At 32.6% G+C, this 19,333-nt stretch overlaps 1 protein-coding gene across 1 annotated transcript; it reads left to right on the plus strand.

Moving 5' to 3' along the window:
• The first annotated feature begins 9,102 nt into the window (after window positions 1-9,102).
• On the plus strand, window positions 9,103-13,553 carry LOC129888890 (probable xyloglucan glycosyltransferase 5). Its single transcript, XM_055963947.1, has 5 exons — window positions 9,103-10,058; window positions 10,839-11,147; window positions 11,235-11,525; window positions 12,114-12,227; window positions 12,433-13,553. Exons 1-5 carry the CDS (start codon window positions 9,333-9,335, stop codon window positions 13,075-13,077), a joined length of 2,085 nt encoding a protein of 694 aa, XP_055819922.1. The 5' UTR covers window positions 9,103-9,332; the 3' UTR covers window positions 13,078-13,553.
• The last annotated feature ends 5,780 nt before the right edge of the window (window positions 13,554-19,333 follow it).

Genomic DNA, 19,333 nt, shown 5'->3' on the forward strand with positions numbered 1-19,333 from the left:
GGATATGAAGTTATAGATAAGTATCGTCATATGATTCATGTTACAAATGAAGGAAGCAAGACAGATTTGAAGGTTGATTCTTGTGGCAGGTTCTTGTATATTTTTGTATCCTATGGAGCTTGGATAAATGGATTTTCTTATACAAGAAAAGTCCTAGCTGTTGATGGAACACATTTGTTTGGAAAGTATGGCGTAGTGTTGTTTTCTGCTGTGGTGTTGGATACCGAAAATTACATATTTCACTTGGCATTTTGTATAGTAAATTCACAGGGTGATGCCTCGTATCAGTACTTTTTTGAACAATTGCTCGAGATCGTCCCCAACACTAATGAGTTGAGCATAATTTTTGATAGACATCCATTTATAAAGAAAACTGTTTCAAAGATTTATACTGAAGCTTATTATGGAGTTTGCATGAGGCATTTTGGTGAAAGCATCCGCAAAAACTTTCACTATGGAGATTGGATGCACCATTTTTATGATGCAGCGAAAGCATATTAGAATGACGAGTTTAATGATCATTTTTAACAAATCAAAGATTTGGATATGACTGTCGCCAAATATCTTGAGGATGTTGGTTTCCACAGATGGAGTAGAGCACACTTTCCTGACAACAGATACGTTACAAACAACCATTGGTTGCTTAAACAAATTATATTTGCTTACACTAAACAACTTCTATTGCTTACACTAAACAACAAAAAGTTGTTCAATCACTTCCTGATTGTTTACGGTGTAGATTCTTAGTTAATATGTATGTATTTCTTGATGTTCTAGGTATGATGTAATGACCACCAATATTGTTGAGTCAATTAACTAGATGTTCTTGGCGGAAAGAGAATTCTCGATCACTGCTCTATTCAATTCTATAAATAGGAGGTTTGCTCAAAAGTTTCACGAGAGGCGTATGGTTTTGGCCAACACATCAACCATATGTGTCCCTTCTGTTGAAAGAAAAATAAGAGAAAATGTAACTATAGGCAATACACTATTGGCCTATTAAATAAACTTCCACACTTTTAGCATCATTGGTCATGGTTCAGTGGCTATGGTTGATCTAAAAAATAGAACATGTTCTTGTAGAGAGTTTGATTTGGACAAAATACCTTGTCCACATGCTATTGCAGCGATATGAACCCAGTTCGGGGATGATTATGGATTAAGAGTTTATGATTTTGTTTCTCTATATTATTCAGTATGGTCATACAAACATGCATACAAAAAATTAATTTATCCAGCGTTATCTGAAGAATTTTGGGAGCTTCCTCCAGAGCTTTCGGAGAGTAAAATACCTTGTCTATATGTGGTGCGCAAGCCGAGCCGAAAGAAGAGAAAACGTGCACTTTCAGTCTTGGAGCGGGGTTCAAAAAAAAAGAAAAATAAATGCTCCATATGCAAAAGAGTTGGTCACAAAAGAACTACGTGTAGTCTCAGAGCAAGACAAAATGAAGGAACAAGCAGTAGTATAGCTTCTTAAATTCGTACTTGTAACCGAATCAATCTATTTTGTACTTGAAACTGAATCAATGTACTAAGTTGGCTGTTTTTGCTATTGGTCTTTACATGTAGATATTGTTTGTTTACAGTTTAAAGTTTTTCCCTTAAAAAGTAGGTAAACAACTAGTGGTTGCTTAAACAGACACTAGTTGTTTCAGAAAATATCTAATTATTTATACTGGAAAATTATTGCTCATAAAAATATTGTTAAAAAAGTAGTGATTGCTTAAACAAATAATTGTTGCTTAGAATAAACAACAAGAAGTTGTTCAAACAACTCTTGATTGCTTATACAATAACTTCATATCTCGTAAAAAGTAGGTAAACAACTAGGGGTTGCTTAAACAAATACTGATTGCTTATAAGAAACAACTAATGGGTGCTTAAACAAATATTGATTGCTTATACAAGAATTTCAATACTGATACTTATATCAGACTAAATATAGGAGATATAAGAATCTAGAAGCTTAATAAAAACTCAATTCTCTTAGAAAATTTATCAAATGCCTACGGCACAAACAACTTCTCTTAAAGAGTTAATAATATTCAATTCTCATCTAACAAAAATTGAAGGCAGAAAGAATTGAAAAGTGAGAACAATCAATCATATACCCACCACAATCCAAATACAAATATAAACATGTCAATTTCCATTATTAATTCCATATAAAACTATGACATCACATAATATAATATTTCACTGATTCAAGATGAGGAAAACATGAAGAGGAAAAAAAATGAGATTATCTTAAAATTAAAATTGTCTTCAAGGTGAACTTGAAGGCTGACAAAATAATGCTGATCTACCTTCGATTTTTGAATAAAGGAGAAAGAATTGGGGAAAAGAAAAGAGAAGAGAAGAGAGGAGAGGAGAACAGAAAAAATCAAATAAAAGAGAAAGAATTGGAGAAAAGAAAAGAGGAGAAGAGAGGAGAGGAGAAAAGAACGTTTAAAAAAATTGAGAAAATGAATAGAATTTAGGTTTTTATTAAAAGTTTTGATATTTTAATTTTTTACCCTAAATTTAAAAATATTTCAAATCAACCCCATCTCTTTATAATTAACTTCTAATTAAATATTTATAACAAAATAAAAAGAAAAAGAAATACAAATCCCTTATCCTTCATTCCACTCTCAAAGATCCCATAAACTCAATCAATTCAACTGAAACGTGGAAAAATTTAACACCGAAAATTTTTTCTCCATTGGCTTATTCATAACGACGAGAACATGTCATTACAAGATGAAAAGAGACAAAAAGTCTATTGATCTTCTTCTCTTTTATTATTGTTTTAGAGTGTGTTCGGTAGGAATGAAATCATTTTTAGAAAAATAGTTATTAATTTTCTCATATTTGGTTGATTAAAATTTTTGTTAAATATTTTTTAGAGAACAAATTCTATAAAAATGATGAAAACGACTTTTCAAGTGATAATAGGAGAAATAAGCTCCACTATTGACATTCCACATTAATTATCCACCTCACCATTCAACGCACCTCATCTTCATCATCATCCTCTATAGCATCCCACACCACCCCTCATCCCACCCCAACCTCCCATAATATTTGTCTGGATTATGCGTGTGTTCGATATGAAAATGTTTTTCAAATTTTTCATGTTCGGTTGATCAAAATTTTTAAAAATTATTTTCACCACGAAAACTAGTTCCTTAAAAATGAGGAAAATGACTATTGAAAGAAGACAAAATTAAAAAAGTTTCACAAGTAGCATTCTATATTAAATGTGTCCTCTGAGGACGGAGCTAGTAAGGGATCAAAGAGAGAGATATTAAGCTCATTTCTTCTTGCGTTTACTTCTTCATATTTTGAACTCGTTATAATGAAAAAAATTAGTTTCGTCACTCACTAGTATCCTTCAACTCTTCAGGAAAAATGAGTTAAAAGGGTTATTTGACAGTGGAATGAAAGATAGGGGATTTCTATTTCTTTTTCCTTTTCTTTTGTTATAAACATTTAATTAGGAGTTAATTATGAAGAGATAGGGTTGATTTAAAATATTTGTAAACTTAGGATAAAAAATTAAAAGATCAAAAACTTTTAACAAAATCCAAAATTTCATCCATTTTCTTCATTTTCTAAACACATTTCTTCCTCTTTCTCTGTTCGCCTCTCCTCTCCTCTCTTCTCTTCTCTTTTCTTTTCCCCAATTCTTTCTCCTTTATTCGATTTTCTATGTTCTCCTCTCCTCTCTTCTCTTTTCTTTTCCCCAATTCTTTCACTCCAATTTGATTGTGAAAATTATAAAAAAATAATTGATGAAAAGAAAAGAGAGGAGAGGATATGCTGTTTATATAAACAAGAGTTGTTCAAGCAACCTAGAGATGTTGTTTAAATAACCCTAAGTTGTTTAGTTCAAACAACAGAAGTTGTTTAAACAATCAAAAGTTGTTTAGTTCAAACAACCAGAAGATATTTAAACAACCCTAAGTTATTTAGGTGTTTTTTATGATTCTTTAGTTAAAACAATGAGAATATTTTAAATATCAGCTAGTTGTTTGGAGAAATATGAAAATATTTGCTAATTATTTTAGAGATCGAGATATAAAAACATTTGTTAGTTGTTTAGACAAATATTTAAACATCTGCTAGTTGTTTGGAGGTGATGATGACGTGGAGAAATAATACAAATTAAAAAATCTTTGGTTTAGTGATGAAGAAGAAAGCAAATGCAGATTTTATTTTTGTTCAATGAAGATAAATCTAACCCTAGTTTGAAGAGAGCAAGGCGTTTGAAAGATTGGAATGTGTTGAGATTGAAAAAAAAGAAGAAAAGAAGAAGATATGGAAGAAGACGAAGATGAATGTGGGAAGGGCTGCTGCTGCTCCCGCTGAAAAAATGAGCAGATTTTCTGGAAATTGTTTGTTGCCCTTTTGGCTTAAAAATCCTTTTATATGTTGGGCCTATTTGTAAATAACAAAACTTTGGGGTGTATAGAAATATTCTTTTTTAAATCAGCATAATCCATTAATACCTAATTATACTAGAGTCCCTTTTACCCAATTTTTAAAACTTGTGTCCTAAATTCTCAAATAGATAACTCAAAGGTCTTTTTTAATTCTATCCCCCAACTCTCCAACACACCTCATCTCAGCCCCACCTCCATAGCCCACTACCACACCACTCTCCACCCCACTTCTCATAATATTTGTCTAAATTATCTATAAATAATTTTAAAATAATTTTTTATTTTTATACTGATTAAACCTATATATATATATATCCACTAATTTTCAAAAAAATATATTTTCCTTCATATAGGAAACATCCTTAATACTTTTATTTTATTTTATTTTTCAATAAGAAGGGGGCCATAAGAAAAATACTTTATACCGGGAAAGGAAATAATAATAATAATTATTATTATTATTTTTATTAAGTGAAGAAGCAAGAAACTTGTAGCAATTTAATTGGCACCGACAGCACTTGAAATATATAAAGGTGGCCCAGGACACCATAGCATATGCCTCTTTTTATGCCATATGTTTTAATGGAATATATATATATATATATATATATATATATATATATATATATATATATATGTTCCTTTTGATCTGTCGGTGAAGTGAATTCTTTCCCTTTTGGTTCAAATAGTTCAAAATCGGATCATAATTGATAATTTAAATTTTAAGAAAATTTATGAAGTTATAAGTATTAAATGATTAATTTAATGATTTTAAAATAATTCAGAATTCTATCATTTTTATATGAAATAAATCGATAATTCATTAACCGTCAATCAACAACTCTAGATATATTTATCCTAAAACATCTGTCTTCATTTGCCGCTCACCCAAATATCATCGCCATTGCTTATTAATTATATTCTCCATCAACAGCAATAATGTTATCCGATGAGTTTAGATCATTGGAATAAAGTGCGAAAATTGAATCGAACCACCTGATAGATACCCTTATTTTTTACTTTGTATTCTTACCTTTGTCTCTAACTTGTGAAACAAAATCATTCTCTTCACATTCATCATCTTTCACATAAGATGATACTTGATGTGACATGTAAAATTCAAGATCTAAGTCTTTGGGGGTGTTTAGGTATTGTCGTTGTTGTTGTTATTATTATTATTATTATTTATGAGGTTGGAGTACATTTGTCCCTCGTCAAGATTTTTGGGGTTAAAAATATAACGCTCTTAAAATAAAAATTGATCACTCTTACCTTGTTTTTTACTTGTTAAAAAAAATTATTATCGTCCTTTACACAACTTGATGTGACATGGATGGGCGGCTCAAACACTTTGATAACCTAAAATCAAAATAAATTGGAGGTCTTAAATTTTTAAATAATAGTTAATAATACATTTCTCATTCAAAGTTTTTTCTTTTAGTGTATTTTTTAATATACAAAGTTGATAATATATTTCTTACAAAATTATTTTGAGATCCAAAATTGAATATTTGTTTTTATAGGTGAAAAATATTATCTTTTCTATAAGTAATACTCTCTTCGTTTTCTGCGTTTTAATTTATTTATATGATTTTAACTTGACATAGGATTTGAAATTTAATAAGAAAGTAAAAAAAGTCTTTTAAATTTTGTATTATTAAACTACACAATCAGTACAATTTTTAAAAATATTTATAATAATTTTTTTATTATTAAAAAATGAGATTCCTCAAATTTGGGGCCTAACCCCAGGTGAGTTTCTTATTATTATTTTTTTTAATATAAAGCTGCCCCGGTGACATGTAATTCAGGTTTTATATGAGGTATCTAGGTATTGTTATTATTATTATTGTTGTTAATATTATTATCATTATCTTCAAATGAGTTGATTCTCACATTTGTTTGAATAAAAAACAATTGTCTTCTTAATAAGAAAATTAGAATACAACTGAAATAACCAACTATAGAATCTTCGTTGATTAAATAAAAATTTCCCAAAAGTAAAACCAAAATCTTTCCTACCATTTACCAATCTTCAAAATGTCATTTTCAAGTATTTGTTTGAATTTTAAAAAATGACACCATTATTCCCCAACGTGATTAAAAAAAAAATGACACTTTGAACTCCCTACCCCCACGCTACTCCACTCTCCCCCACCCTACCCACTAGGTATAAGATTTTTTTTTTTTCAACAACAAATATTTATGTATACAACAACAACATCAAATTCAATTTAATATTACAAAAGTAAATTTCGAGAGAATAGAGTATTCACAGATTTTATTACTATTTTGAAAGTATATTATAACAAATAATGTTTTTTAAATATAATTACTGTTATATTATATTTAGAATCAATAATAAATATGGGTATTTATAATCAATATTTTATATTAAAGTCACTAAAAACTTTAGCAACTTTGAATAGAATGACATTAACTCAATTATTGCTAAATATTTTGTCAAGTATTGATAAATATTTTACGACAATAAATATTGTTGCTAAAAGGAGAATCTATTAGTTATCACTTAATGTCTTTTTTTTATAGTAATAAAGAGATTGTTTTCAATAAATTCTCGATCAAAAAATATAAATATTTATGTATTTTACAAAAACAAAAAAACAAAAAAAAAGAGGAACTATTCTGATAGTTACACTTCCTGTTAATTTACTTATTTCTTTATTTCCTAAATAGTACATTGCCCATACTCTAACAGCAATTACTATTTTTTAAAATCAAAAATCAGTTTTGGCCCCAAATATTTTTGAATCCCAAAACAGCTCAAATTACCAAGCAAAAGAGGACAAGAAAACATTCTGCCACTGCACTATTTTATAAACTTATCCCTATAGATAACAAAATTTTCAAAGTGAAAGGAATTTTATGTGTCATTTGTGCTCCCAAGAAAGTAAAAAAATAATTAATGTTTAATTAAATGTAAATAGTCACATAGACAACATCAACCTATCCAGTAAGATAAGGTGTACGCAATCTTTTATTCTCTTCGTTTTATTTTAGTTGTTATATTATATTTTTTGAAAGTCAATTTGATTAATTTTTCAAGTTGAATTATATTACTTTAATTCAATATTATAAAGTAAAAAAATTAGATATTCAAAAATTATACAAAAAATATTATAAGTTATAATTTTTTTCATATCAATATGATAAAAAAATATATCTTAAAATGTTAGTCAAAGTTCATATAGTTTGACTCTCAAAAAGAAAACTATGATACCTAAAATGAGATGGAGGGAGTATTTATTTTGTGAGGGTAGAAAGACTATTTTCAATAAACCTTTAATCAAGTAAAACATATCAAAACAAATAAAAAAAATACAATAAAGAATATCAATAACTACTACAAATAATATAATAATTGAAATAAAAGAAATAATATATAATAATAAAATTGAAATATAAAAAGTAGGATAATAGAAAATAACCATACTACTAATGAGGAAAATTGATCAATAAACTACCTTCTAATTTTCTACGATAATTTTCAATCTCTATATCGTTTTATCTAAAATCATATTCTCGACAAGTTGCAAATATCTGATCTCTAATCTAAATAGCCACAAAACAAAACAATAAAATTAAGAACAAACACTTAGCAGTAGCATTAACAATACAGCAAAAACAATGAATAATACTGACAATAATTGAGAAAGCACTTAACAAAAGAACTTCTAATAGGGGTAAAAAAGTTACTTACTTTAACACATTCTTTAGTCTAAAGTGCCTAATTATGAGAATTTGAACAATCAAGCTTAACACTTTATACTAAAGCTTTAATGAGTGGTTGCATATCCTTTTCCAACATTGTACTGCAACCTCTCCCCCACTACCCCCACCCCCACACACAAAAAATATTCTTCGTTTCAATTTATTTATTTGATTTTAATTTACTATAGAGTTAAGAAAATTAACATCATCAGTTATTTATTATGTTTCGATTATTACACTATTTTGTTGTTTTTTATTCTTTCCTACACTATTTCTTCTTCTTTGTACTTCGATTTACTACACTTAAAATCGAAGGTTTTTTAAAAACATAAATTTGCCCTACTTGAGTTAAGGATCTTTTGAAAAACAGTATTTTTACCTCCACAAAATAGTAGTAAGATTTACATATCTAGCGAAATGAGAAATTTCATTGAGTATGCTATTGTTATTGAGTTAAGAAAATAAAAAAACTTTTGAATTTTATAGTTATGAACTAAAGATACATAAAATGTATTCAAATATTTTTTAATTATTTAATTTTAAATATATCTTTAAAAAAAGTTAAAATTAAAAAATTATTTTAAAAAGAGATAATTTTTTTGAATGAATTAAAATAAAAAAATAAGACAAACAAATTGAAACTGAAAAAGCAAATTAGTGCTAAAAGTTTAGTGGATAGGAAGTTTTATTTTAAAGCTCTGTTTAATCTCAATTACTCTATGACTTTATTCTTTCACCTAATTTCTCTACATTTAGTCAACACATAAAAACATTCTTCATATTTACAGTTCTAAATGGATGAAGATGACAGCTTGTGATTTTCTTTTACTTATTTTAGTACATAACTTTCACAGTTTAAATCCAAAAAAAAGTGGGAAGTAAAATTTTTCAAGAATTTGGGGAGGTGGGGGGTGGGTGGGTGGGGGTTTCATAGCTGGTAATTTATGGTATATACTTTCCTCTATAATGGTGCTTTGCTGCTTCTTTATTTTTAGTTGCTTGAGTTGCCTCTGAGAGAATGCAAAGAATCTTAACATTAAGAATCTTAACATTCTGTTGCATTTTTGTTAAGTAAAAAAATGGAGAGCTCTTGAATTTCTTTCATAGTGTAACAGAAAAACCTGTTCTTGATCTTTCAAGATCTGCTAAAATTTCTTGTTCCAAGTAGCTTAAATGGCTCCAAGATTGAATTTTTCTGACTGGTGGGGTAAAGATACACAAAGGGGAACCCCAGTTATAGTGAAAATGGAGAACCCCAATTTCTCCATTGTTGAAATTGATGGTCCTGATGCTGCATTTAAGCCAATAGAAAAGAGTAGAGGCAAGAATGCTAAACAAGTGACATGGGTTTTGTTGCTTAAAGCTAACCAAGCTGTTGGTTGTGTTGCTTGGCTTGCAACAATTTTATGGACTTTAATTGGAACAATCAAGAATAGGTTGATTTTGAGAAAAGGGGTTTCTCTTGCAAGTGAAAAACTTGGAAAGAGTAAACTACTTTTTAGAATAATTAAAGCTTGTTTGGGGGTTTCTTTGGTTATGTTAGCCTTTGAAGTGATTGCTTACTTCAAAGGTTGGCATTATTTCCAGAATCCAAATTTGTATATACCACATACTTCTGATGTTTTGGGGTTGTTCCATATAATATATGTTGTTTGGTTGGATTTTCGTGCTGATTATATTGCACCTTCAGTTCAAAAACTCTCCACATTCTGTACTGTTTTGTTCTTAATTCAGTCTTTAGATCGTTTAGTACTTTGTTTGGGTTGCTTTTATATAAAGTGCAAGAAGATTAAGCCAAGGATTGAAGGGGATCCATTTAAATCAGATGATATTGAGGGATCAAACAATAGCTACTATCCTATGGTTCTTGTGCAGATTCCTATGTGTAACGAAAGAGAGGTAATTTTGCTTTTGCTGCCCTTTTGAATTGTGAATATTTTATCTTCTCATTTTTGTACTGTGGTTTCTGTTTAATTTTTGAACTTCTCATTAGATGTCAACATGAATCACTTCTAGACTTTGAACTAGTTGAATTTTATCTGGTAATATACGTCCATTTAGGTGAATTCGACTAGTGAGGCTTGCTCGAGTGATTGAGCACCTCCACAAACAACCTGTATGTTGAGGGTTCGAGTTGTATCAGAGGGCAGGTGGGAACACTATTGATCCTCCTATTAGGAAAGAAAAAATGACCCAAATTTTTTTTTTAGGTGAATTCAACTCCTTTCTTGTGTTGTGGTGCTAAACCATTTATATTTATGGTTTCCTCTTTAGCTTCCTGATTATCACTTAATTTTTATGATTTCTTTCTGCCTTTGTTCTTTTTCCATAATAGTGGTATCTTTCTTACTTTTTCTGTTTTAGGTAACAGAAGTGGTTCAGGGATGTTCTCTAGTGATTGCTTGTATTTGGTGTGTACTTTTCTCTTCGCAATGGTATTGCAAGTTTTGTATCTTATTACCAACTAAGGACCTTGAGCATTTCTAGGATCTTTATCTAGATTTGGCACATAGTACTCAAGGTTTATGTTAATCGTGTTCTACATGCAAAAGGACATGGTTGTCAAAGATTGTTATGGTTTTCAATGAAACAAATATAATTTTCTTCTTACTTTTAACTTCTTCTTTTTTCATTCTGAGCAAGTATTCAAATGTTTTTCTCATTACTGATGCTGCACAGGTATATGAGATGTCTATATCAGCAGTTTGCCAGCTTGATTGGCCAAAAGATCGTTTGTTGATTCAAATTCTTGATGATTCCGACAATGAGTGCATCCAAGAGTTAATAAAGTCAGAGGTCGCTAAATGGAACCAAAAGGGTATCAACATAATTTACAGGCACCGGCTGGTTAGAACTGGTTACAAGGCAGGGAACCTGAAGTCCGCAATGAGTTGTGACTATGTGAAGGATTATGAATTTGTTGCAATCTTTGATGCAGACTTCCAACCAACTCCAGATTTTCTTAAGCAAACAGTCCCCCATTTCAAGGTGAAATATGTTTCTTCTTTTCTTCCTTTAGTGAGTTTGTTGATGTTATTGTTGACAATTAACGTGTATTCTTTGACTTTGCCACAGGATAACCCCGAACTAGGATTGGTTCAAACAAGATGGGCATTTGTTAACAAGGATGAGAACTTGCTGACTCGTCTCCAAAACATTAATCTGTGTTTTCATTTTGAGGTGGAACAGCAGGTGAACGGGGTATTCTTGAACTTCTTTGGTTTTAACGGAACTGCTGGTATTTGGAGAATCAAAGCTTTGGAAGAGTCTGGAGGTTGGCTTGAGAGGACAACTGTGGAGGATATGGATATTGCTGTTCGTGCGCATCTCAATGGTTGGAAGTTCATATATCTTAATGATGTGAGGGTAAGGATTGTCCACTTTCACATTTTTGTTAAATGTGCTAATGGTACCATATAGTGCTACTTTGACTAGCATTTGTTGCAAGTGGTTTTATTATTTCGAGAATTTAGTTGTAAATAGAACTAGTTCGGGATCAAGATGCAGTTGTTTTTTTTATTGTGTTGCACTTGCAAGTAGAAGCTGGAGTTTTATCGACTTGACTAAGATTCAAAGGTCAATAACTCCGTTCATTAGTTGCATTCTTTCTTTTGAAAGATAAAACTCATTCCATCCTCTTTCGTTCTTTAATTTAAAACATAGGTCTCCGTATTTATATCGTGAGATACCAAATGTTGATTTTAAACTGAAAAACCAAAAAAATGAGTCATTCACCCGAATTGCTCTCAGTTTATGAAACACTGTTTCATGGCCGTTTGATTGGTTCTCTCCTCTAGTCTTTTTTCTTTTTAAAATTTAAATGAAATCCTGTTTGATGAAACTTTTGCCAGGTCTTTCTACCTGTTAACTTTTTTGAATTTTTAAATTTAAACTATTCTTTGTGAATTTGGAAATCTAATCACAATGCTCATTGTATCAACATGGAAAAAATAGGTCCTGTGTGAAGTTCCCGAGTCTTTTGAAGCTTATAGGAAGCAACAACATCGATGGCATTCTGGCCCTATGCAACTTTTCCGAGTTTGTCTTCCTGCTATTGTTTCTTCCAAGGTACATTATTTCTTCTCTTCAGTTTTGCCAATTTTTTTGGGATCAAAAACTCTAATGAAGAGCATTTCTGATGTTAAATATTAGAATGAAAGAGGTGATGAAATGAATATCAAGGATTCATATAGCCAATCCCAACTAGCTTGAGATTGAAGCGTAGTTGTTATAAAATTTCTAATGGAACTTTTCTTTTGAAACTTTTGTGCAGATATCAGTATGGAAGAAAGCCAACTTAATACTTCTTTTCTTTTTGTTGAGAAAGCTCATTCTTCCCTTTTATTCATTCACATTGTTTTGTGTAGTTCTTCCTCTAACCATGTTCATCCCGGAAGCCGAGCTCCCTTTCTGGGTTGTTTGCTACATACCCATTCTTATGACACTTCTAAACATTCTTCCAGCACCAAAATCTATTCCTTTCATAGCCCCCTACCTCCTTTTCGAAAACACTATGTCAGTGACAAAGTTCAATGCTATGGTATCTGGACTTTTCCAATTGGGAAGCTCGTACGAGTGGGTTGTTACCAAAAAGGCAGGAAGGTCTTCTGAATCCGACCTACTGGCCGCTGCTGAAAAAGATTTAAAAGCATTTGGGGCACCACAGATCAGCAGAGGGGCTTCGGAAAGTGAACTTTCTGAGCTGAACCGATTGACCAAGCAGAAAGATGAAACTTCTACACCTGCCAAGAAGAGCAACAAAATATACAGAAAAGAGCTAGCTCTTGCTTTCTTACTCCTAACGGCGTCAGCCAGAAGCCTTTTATCTGCTCATGGACTCCACTTTTACTTCCTTCTTTTCCAAGGAGTGACATTCCTCCTTGTTGGTCTAGATCTTATCGGAGAGCAAATTAGTTAATATGGCTCAAGAGGGGAGAAACAGCAACCTACTTATTGTGTTCAAGAACTGATACACATCCTCTTGTCTGAACTTTGTACTGGCAGAACAACAGAGTCCAGGGAATAGCTCGGATATTTCCAGTTATCGACTTCTGCTATATGAAATGAAGCCAATTAGGATTTTGTACGCGAGACTTTCATGTCATTCCTGTGTGAGTTCCCTAATATCCTTAGATAGAGTAATTGTTGTCAGTCGTTTACAGAGAGTCAATTGTTTGTCAATAATACTATAGGTAGAAGCAATATCATTTTTTTTTAGTTCATTTTTTTCTGATTTGGGATTTCTCAAAACCAGTACTTGTGTTCAAGGCATTTCACATTCATCATATTATGTATATAAGGATTTTAAATGGCTAAATAAGGCTTAGTCAAACTTGCTTTTCAAATTCTTGGAATTTTCTGTTGTAATGAATAAGACACCTTACCATCCATGTACATTTGCTTTTGTTGGTTTTGCCATCTTTGGTTACCATGCTCTGGTGTAGGGTAATTGTTATCTGCACCTTATCTTTAGGTGACTTAGTAAGTGACTGATCTTGCAAGCCTTCATGATAAATATTCATGGTAGAGCCACGACGCTATAGTCATGGCCCCATGCGGTCGAGTTGGTAGCCCCGTGCCCTTCGCTATGTTGTCACTTCAAGCGGATGTGATTTGGTGTAAACATCGAGCACGAGTGAGATTTTCCATTTATGTTTGTGGTAAAACTTGGAATAGTCCTTGCCATGAAGTAAATTGAAATAAAAGATGAAGGGAGCAGGGCCCAACAGAGGAAAAGCTGGTTGCACTAAGTGGATGTTGGAATCACAGAACATTTGCTACCTCTCATCTTTAACAGATATCATAATAAATTTATTCATCCAGGCTTGGACATATAGGAAAAAATCGCCTTGCGTCTTTAATCTCTGCTCCCATAGGTTTCACTCACTTTAGTGACTGCTAGCAAGGGTATCAAATGGGCGAATTGGGCTGAAATTGAGTAAGTTAAAATGGATTGAGTTAATAAAGCTACTTGGACGAAAATGGACTAACAATTGTTGAGTACTTGTCCAGTTTGACGCAAATTTTTTGAATGGTCCACCTTTTCCCTACCATTTACTCAGATCCACCCCGCCCCTAAGTCGAGATTTGACCTCGACTCGAGACTAGCCTCGAATTTCATCCTTGAATCGAGACCCAGGACCTGACCTTGACCCTATTCTGAGTTGAGACACATGAATCGAGCCTCAACCCGACAGTTGGTACATGAAACTTGAGACCCGATTCGCTCCCAAGACTAACCTTGACTCAGGACCTGATCCTCGACCATCTATCTCAACTCGAGACCCAACTTTACCGTAACCTGGAACCCGACACCACCCACTTGAACAACGATCCAACCCAAACCCTAACTTGTGATTCAACTGCAACTCGAGACTTGGGACCTGACCCAGACCCTCGATCCGAGTCTCATGAACTACTCGAGCCTTGACCTAGCCTAACCCTAACCCTATCCTCGATCTTTACCCAAAACTTGACCTAAACTCCAAACCCAACTTGAGCCTCGAGACACAGGATCTGAACCAAGACCCGAGCCTTGCGACTTGAGACCCAATCCCAATCTGAGACCCGACCTTGACTCGTGACTCCACCTCAACCCGACCTTGACTCGTGACTCCACCTCAACCCGACCTTGACCCAAGTCTTGGGATCCGAGCCCCGACTCATTGAAAAACCAAAGTAAATCTCAAGTAGTAAACCCTTTAAGTAAATCTTAAATATGGATTAGTATTGGGCTAAATTGAAGATTATTTTTTGGTTAGATTATGCTAAAATAAACTCAGTATGAAACTTATCTTGTTCTCAACCCATCAAATTTTGAACAAACCATAAATTTTTGGGTCATATTTGACACCGTTGACGGCTAGACCACCCACTTAGAGTGCTATCTTACCAAGGCTTAGATATATTTGACAGAAATCACCTGAACTTTTTTGTCTCTTGAAATGTAAACTCTAATATCCCATAAATTTTCACTCACTTCATTGACTTGACACTTATGCCCTTCTATTGAGACCTCAAAATGGTCCTTCAAATGATGAGCTTCACCTCTATCTGGGGTGTGCATGAACAGAGCCTATTTTATTTTTGTAAGGTTCATTATTAAGACCAAAAAAAAAAAAGGTGTCGGCAGTGCAAAAAGAGATAGAACACATGAATCTTGAGTGGAAAAAATATAGGTCAGCACAAGACTTAAACTTTCATTTTACTTGCTATGGCATTGTTAACATAAGGGACCACATATCTTTTTGTGGGCAATTTGTAGATTTTTGTTCTTTTTTTTGTTTTTGTTTTGGCAAACACACCAAGAGTTAATTTTTGCGTTGTCTTTGTGGGGATGGGTGTGGAGGGGTATTGTTTTCGGTGGCAGAGCCACCTTATGATCAGGGGTTCATTCGAACCCTCTTCGACAGATAATTATACTGTTTATATATGGTTAAAATAATTTTTTATGTATATATAGTAGATGTTGAACCTACTTCGATTAGTTCGTGTGTCTACTTATTAAGATTTTGAATCTTCTTAGTCAAAATCCTAGTATCGTTACTGATTTTTTTGTGTTGGGATATGTATCCTTCTTTCATTGAACAACCTCTATGGTCCATGCCATTAAAATTTTGTCTTTGCAACTAGGAAGTATTTTTTTTGATCTGACAAGTTACCAAGTGATGGAGTCCCCTCCCCTTTGACATGTTACACATTTAATGACTTTTAGATATTCTCCAGCTAGGCATGAGTGTGTGCTTATTAATTTCCTTTTCACCTGTATCAATTTATAGAATGTACTTTCTTTTAGGTATTACATATTTTTAACCGAAAAAACCGCTGTTGTTTTTACTATGAAACTCAGTGGATAATGAGTCCGTCCTTTTCACCCATTTTCACTTAAATACGGGACTTTTTGAATTAGACATGGTTAACATTTTCACTATCCAAGTCATTAAGTGGTGAGTCCTCTTGCATATAATGTATATATATTAAAAAATTTATTAAATATTTATTGTTATGTATTGGATGTAACTTTCAAGTGAGCAAATTGGATGTAATTTTCCAAGTGGACTCCACTTTTAAGTGGCAACTTGCTCACTTGGTATTTGCTCTTCATCTTGTGTCTATATATAGGCAAGGTTGATATAAATGAAAAGATAGAACACAGAAAGAAAATATTGCAATACACGGCAAAATTCTTCTGCTCCTCTTGTTTTTTTTATCTTCCCGCATTAATTTGCCTTGTTAATTTATTTTATATCACGTTATCAGCACGAGCCTCCGTCGCTTTGAACTATATTTTTAAAAAGGTAATAAAGGGGTAAAAATTTTATTTTCTTAAAATATCTAATATTTCAAAACTTGAATTTGTTGCTCTTGATATTTCTGGAAAAGGCTACTCATCATGGGCACTTGATGCCGAAATTCATCTAGAATCGATGGGTCTGACAGACACCATCAAAGATGACAATACGACATCTAATCAAGACCGTGCCAAAACCATGATCTTTCTCCGCCACCATCCTGGCGAGGGGTTAAAATTACAATATCTCACATTAAAAGACCCCATTAAATTGTGGAAAAATTTAAAAGAAAGATATGACCACCTAAAGTTGGTCATGCTTCCATAAACACTTCATGATTGGCTAAACTTGCGATTAATGGATTTCAAAAATATAACTGAATATAATTCTGTCTTGTTTAGAATTATAGCTCAGTTAAATTTATGCGGAGAAGAGATCACTGAGCAAGATAAACTTGAAAAGACATACTCCACATTTCCACCCGCGAATATGCTCCTGCAGCAGCAATATCGCGAAAAAGATTTTAAAAAATATTCTGAATTACTATCTCGCCTTCTTATTGCTGAACGCCAAAATGAACTATTAATGAAAATTCATGATAGTCGGCCCATTGGTTCTTTGCCACTCCCTGAAGTGGATCAGGCAAATTATAACCAACGCGAAAGAGGCCATGGCCCCAGTCGTGGTCGTGGTCGTGGTCATGGTCGAAGAAGAAATTATAATCATGATGCTCGGCTAGCACCGAGAAATGATCAGCAATATAAAAGGCAGAGTAAAAGACCAGAATCTTTACCCAAGAAAAATTCAGAAAGCATATGTCATAGATGTGGAGGTATAGGGCACTGGTCGCGGACTTGTCGGTCATCAAAACGTCTGGTTCAGCTATATTAGGCATCCTTAAAGATGACAGAAAATAATCCAGAGATAAATTTTATCTCTGAAGATAATATTGAGCCTATGCATCTAGATGTAGCTGATTTCTTTAATTTTCCAGAAGAAAATATGAATATTGATAAGACTAATAATATTTAAATCATTTTCTTTTTTTTTATTTTATCTGTACTAAATATTATGTTTGTATTTTCCTAGTCCATAAATAAAATTTGTGTAATAAACCATATATTAATTATAATATTTACTTTATTTCCTTTTGAAGAAAAATATGAATATGCCTCAAATTTTGTTTGGATCAATGATCAATCACGAGGATATTTGTGTAATTGATAGTAGAGCAACTCATGCTATTTTTAAAAACGGAAAATATTTTTCCAACTTGCTTAGAAGGAAAGCAAATGTTACTACAATTTCTGGTAATTCATAAATGATTGAAGGCTCCGAAAGAGCTATTATAATTCTGCCTAAGGGGACAAAAATTGTTATAGAAGATGCACTATTCCCTTCTAAATCCCTAAGAAACTTGTTAAGTTTTAAAGATATCCGCAGAAATAAATATCATGTTGAGACACTAAATGAGATGAATACTGAATATCTTGGTATAACCAAGAGTGTCTCAAGCCAGAAATATATTTTGAAAAAATTATCAACTTTGTCGTCTGGCCTATATTATGCAAAAATTAGTGTAATTGAAGCACATATGATCGTAAACCAAAAGTTTACTGATCTAAATACATTTATGTTATGGCATGATCGAATAGGTCATCCTGGATCAATAATGATAAGACGAATTTGAAAATTCAACTGAACATCCATTAAAGAACCAGAAGATTCTTATGAATGATGAATTTTCATGTGCTGCTTGTTATCAAGGCAAATTAATTGCCAGACCATCGACCCTGAAGGTTGGCGTCGAATCTCCTAGCTTTTTAGAGCGTATACATGAAGATATATGTGGACCTATTCATCCACCTAGTGGATTGTTTAGATATTTTATGGTCCTAATAGATGCATCATCTAAATGATCTCATGTGTTCCTCTTATCATCCCACAACCTGACGTTTGCGAAGTTATTAACGCAAATAATAAGATTAAGAGCGCAATTCTCAGATTATCCAATTACGGCCATTCGCCTTGATAATGCTGGAGAATTTACATCTCAAGCTTTTAATGATTATTGCTTATCAATTGGGATAAAAATTAAACATCCTGTTGCTCATGTTCATACTCAAAATGGCCTTGCAGAGTCATTTATAAAGCGCCTACAATTGATAGCAAGACCTCTACTAATAAAAAATAAAATTATCAATTATTGTTTTGGGTCATGCTATCTTACATGCAGCAGCACTTGTACGTCTCATACCGACACATTTTAATAAATACTCTCCGTCACAATTAGTATTTGGACATGAGCCAAATATAGCCCATCTAAGAATTTTTGGTTGAGCGGTATACGTGCCTATAGCACCACCACAACGTACAAAGATGGGCCCTCAACGAAGGTTGGGCATATATGTTGGATTTGACTTACCCTCCATAATTCGATACCTTGAACCGTTGACTGGAGAATTATTCACTACTCGATTTGTAGATTGTCGGTTTGATGAAACAATTTTTCCGCCATTAGGGGAAGAGAAAAAGAAACCCGAAAAAAAATTGTGTGGAAAGTTTTATAACTATCTCATTTTGATCCACGTACCCGCACATATGAGTAGGAGGTCCAGAAGATCATCCACTTACAGAAAATAGCAAATCAAATGTCAGATGCATTTACTGATTTGAAACAGATAACTAAGTCATATATCCCTGCAGTGAATGTGCCTATCCGAATTGATGTTCCAAAAGGATCATCTACTAGTATCATAGCTTCTGAATCTCAAACACGCCTGAAGTGTGGTATACCATTGGGTTCAAAGGATAAAAATCCTAGAAAGAGAGGCGTAAGGAATAATAAAGATGACACTACACAAGAACCTCCTGAAGAAGGTT

This window comes from Solanum dulcamara, chromosome 5 (assembly GCF_947179165.1).
Source record: "Solanum dulcamara chromosome 5, daSolDulc1.2, whole genome shotgun sequence".
Classification (NCBI taxonomy): Eukaryota; Viridiplantae; Streptophyta; class Magnoliopsida; order Solanales; family Solanaceae; genus Solanum; species Solanum dulcamara.

What these genes read in the sequence shown, in the direction of transcription:
- LOC129888890 (XM_055963947.1), top strand. Translation starts at nt 9,333, where the DNA reads ATGGCTCCAAGATTGAATTTTTCTGACTGGTGGGGTAAAGATACACAA. An exon ending in CTATGTGTAACGAAAGAGAG is followed by an intron (nt 10,059 to 10,838) that starts GTAATTTTGCTT and finishes GATGCTGCACAG; the next exon opens with GTATATGAGATGTCTATATC. An exon ending in TATATCTTAATGATGTGAGG is followed by an intron (nt 11,526 to 12,113) that starts GTAAGGATTGTC and finishes TGGAAAAAATAG; the next exon opens with GTCCTGTGTGAAGTTCCCGA.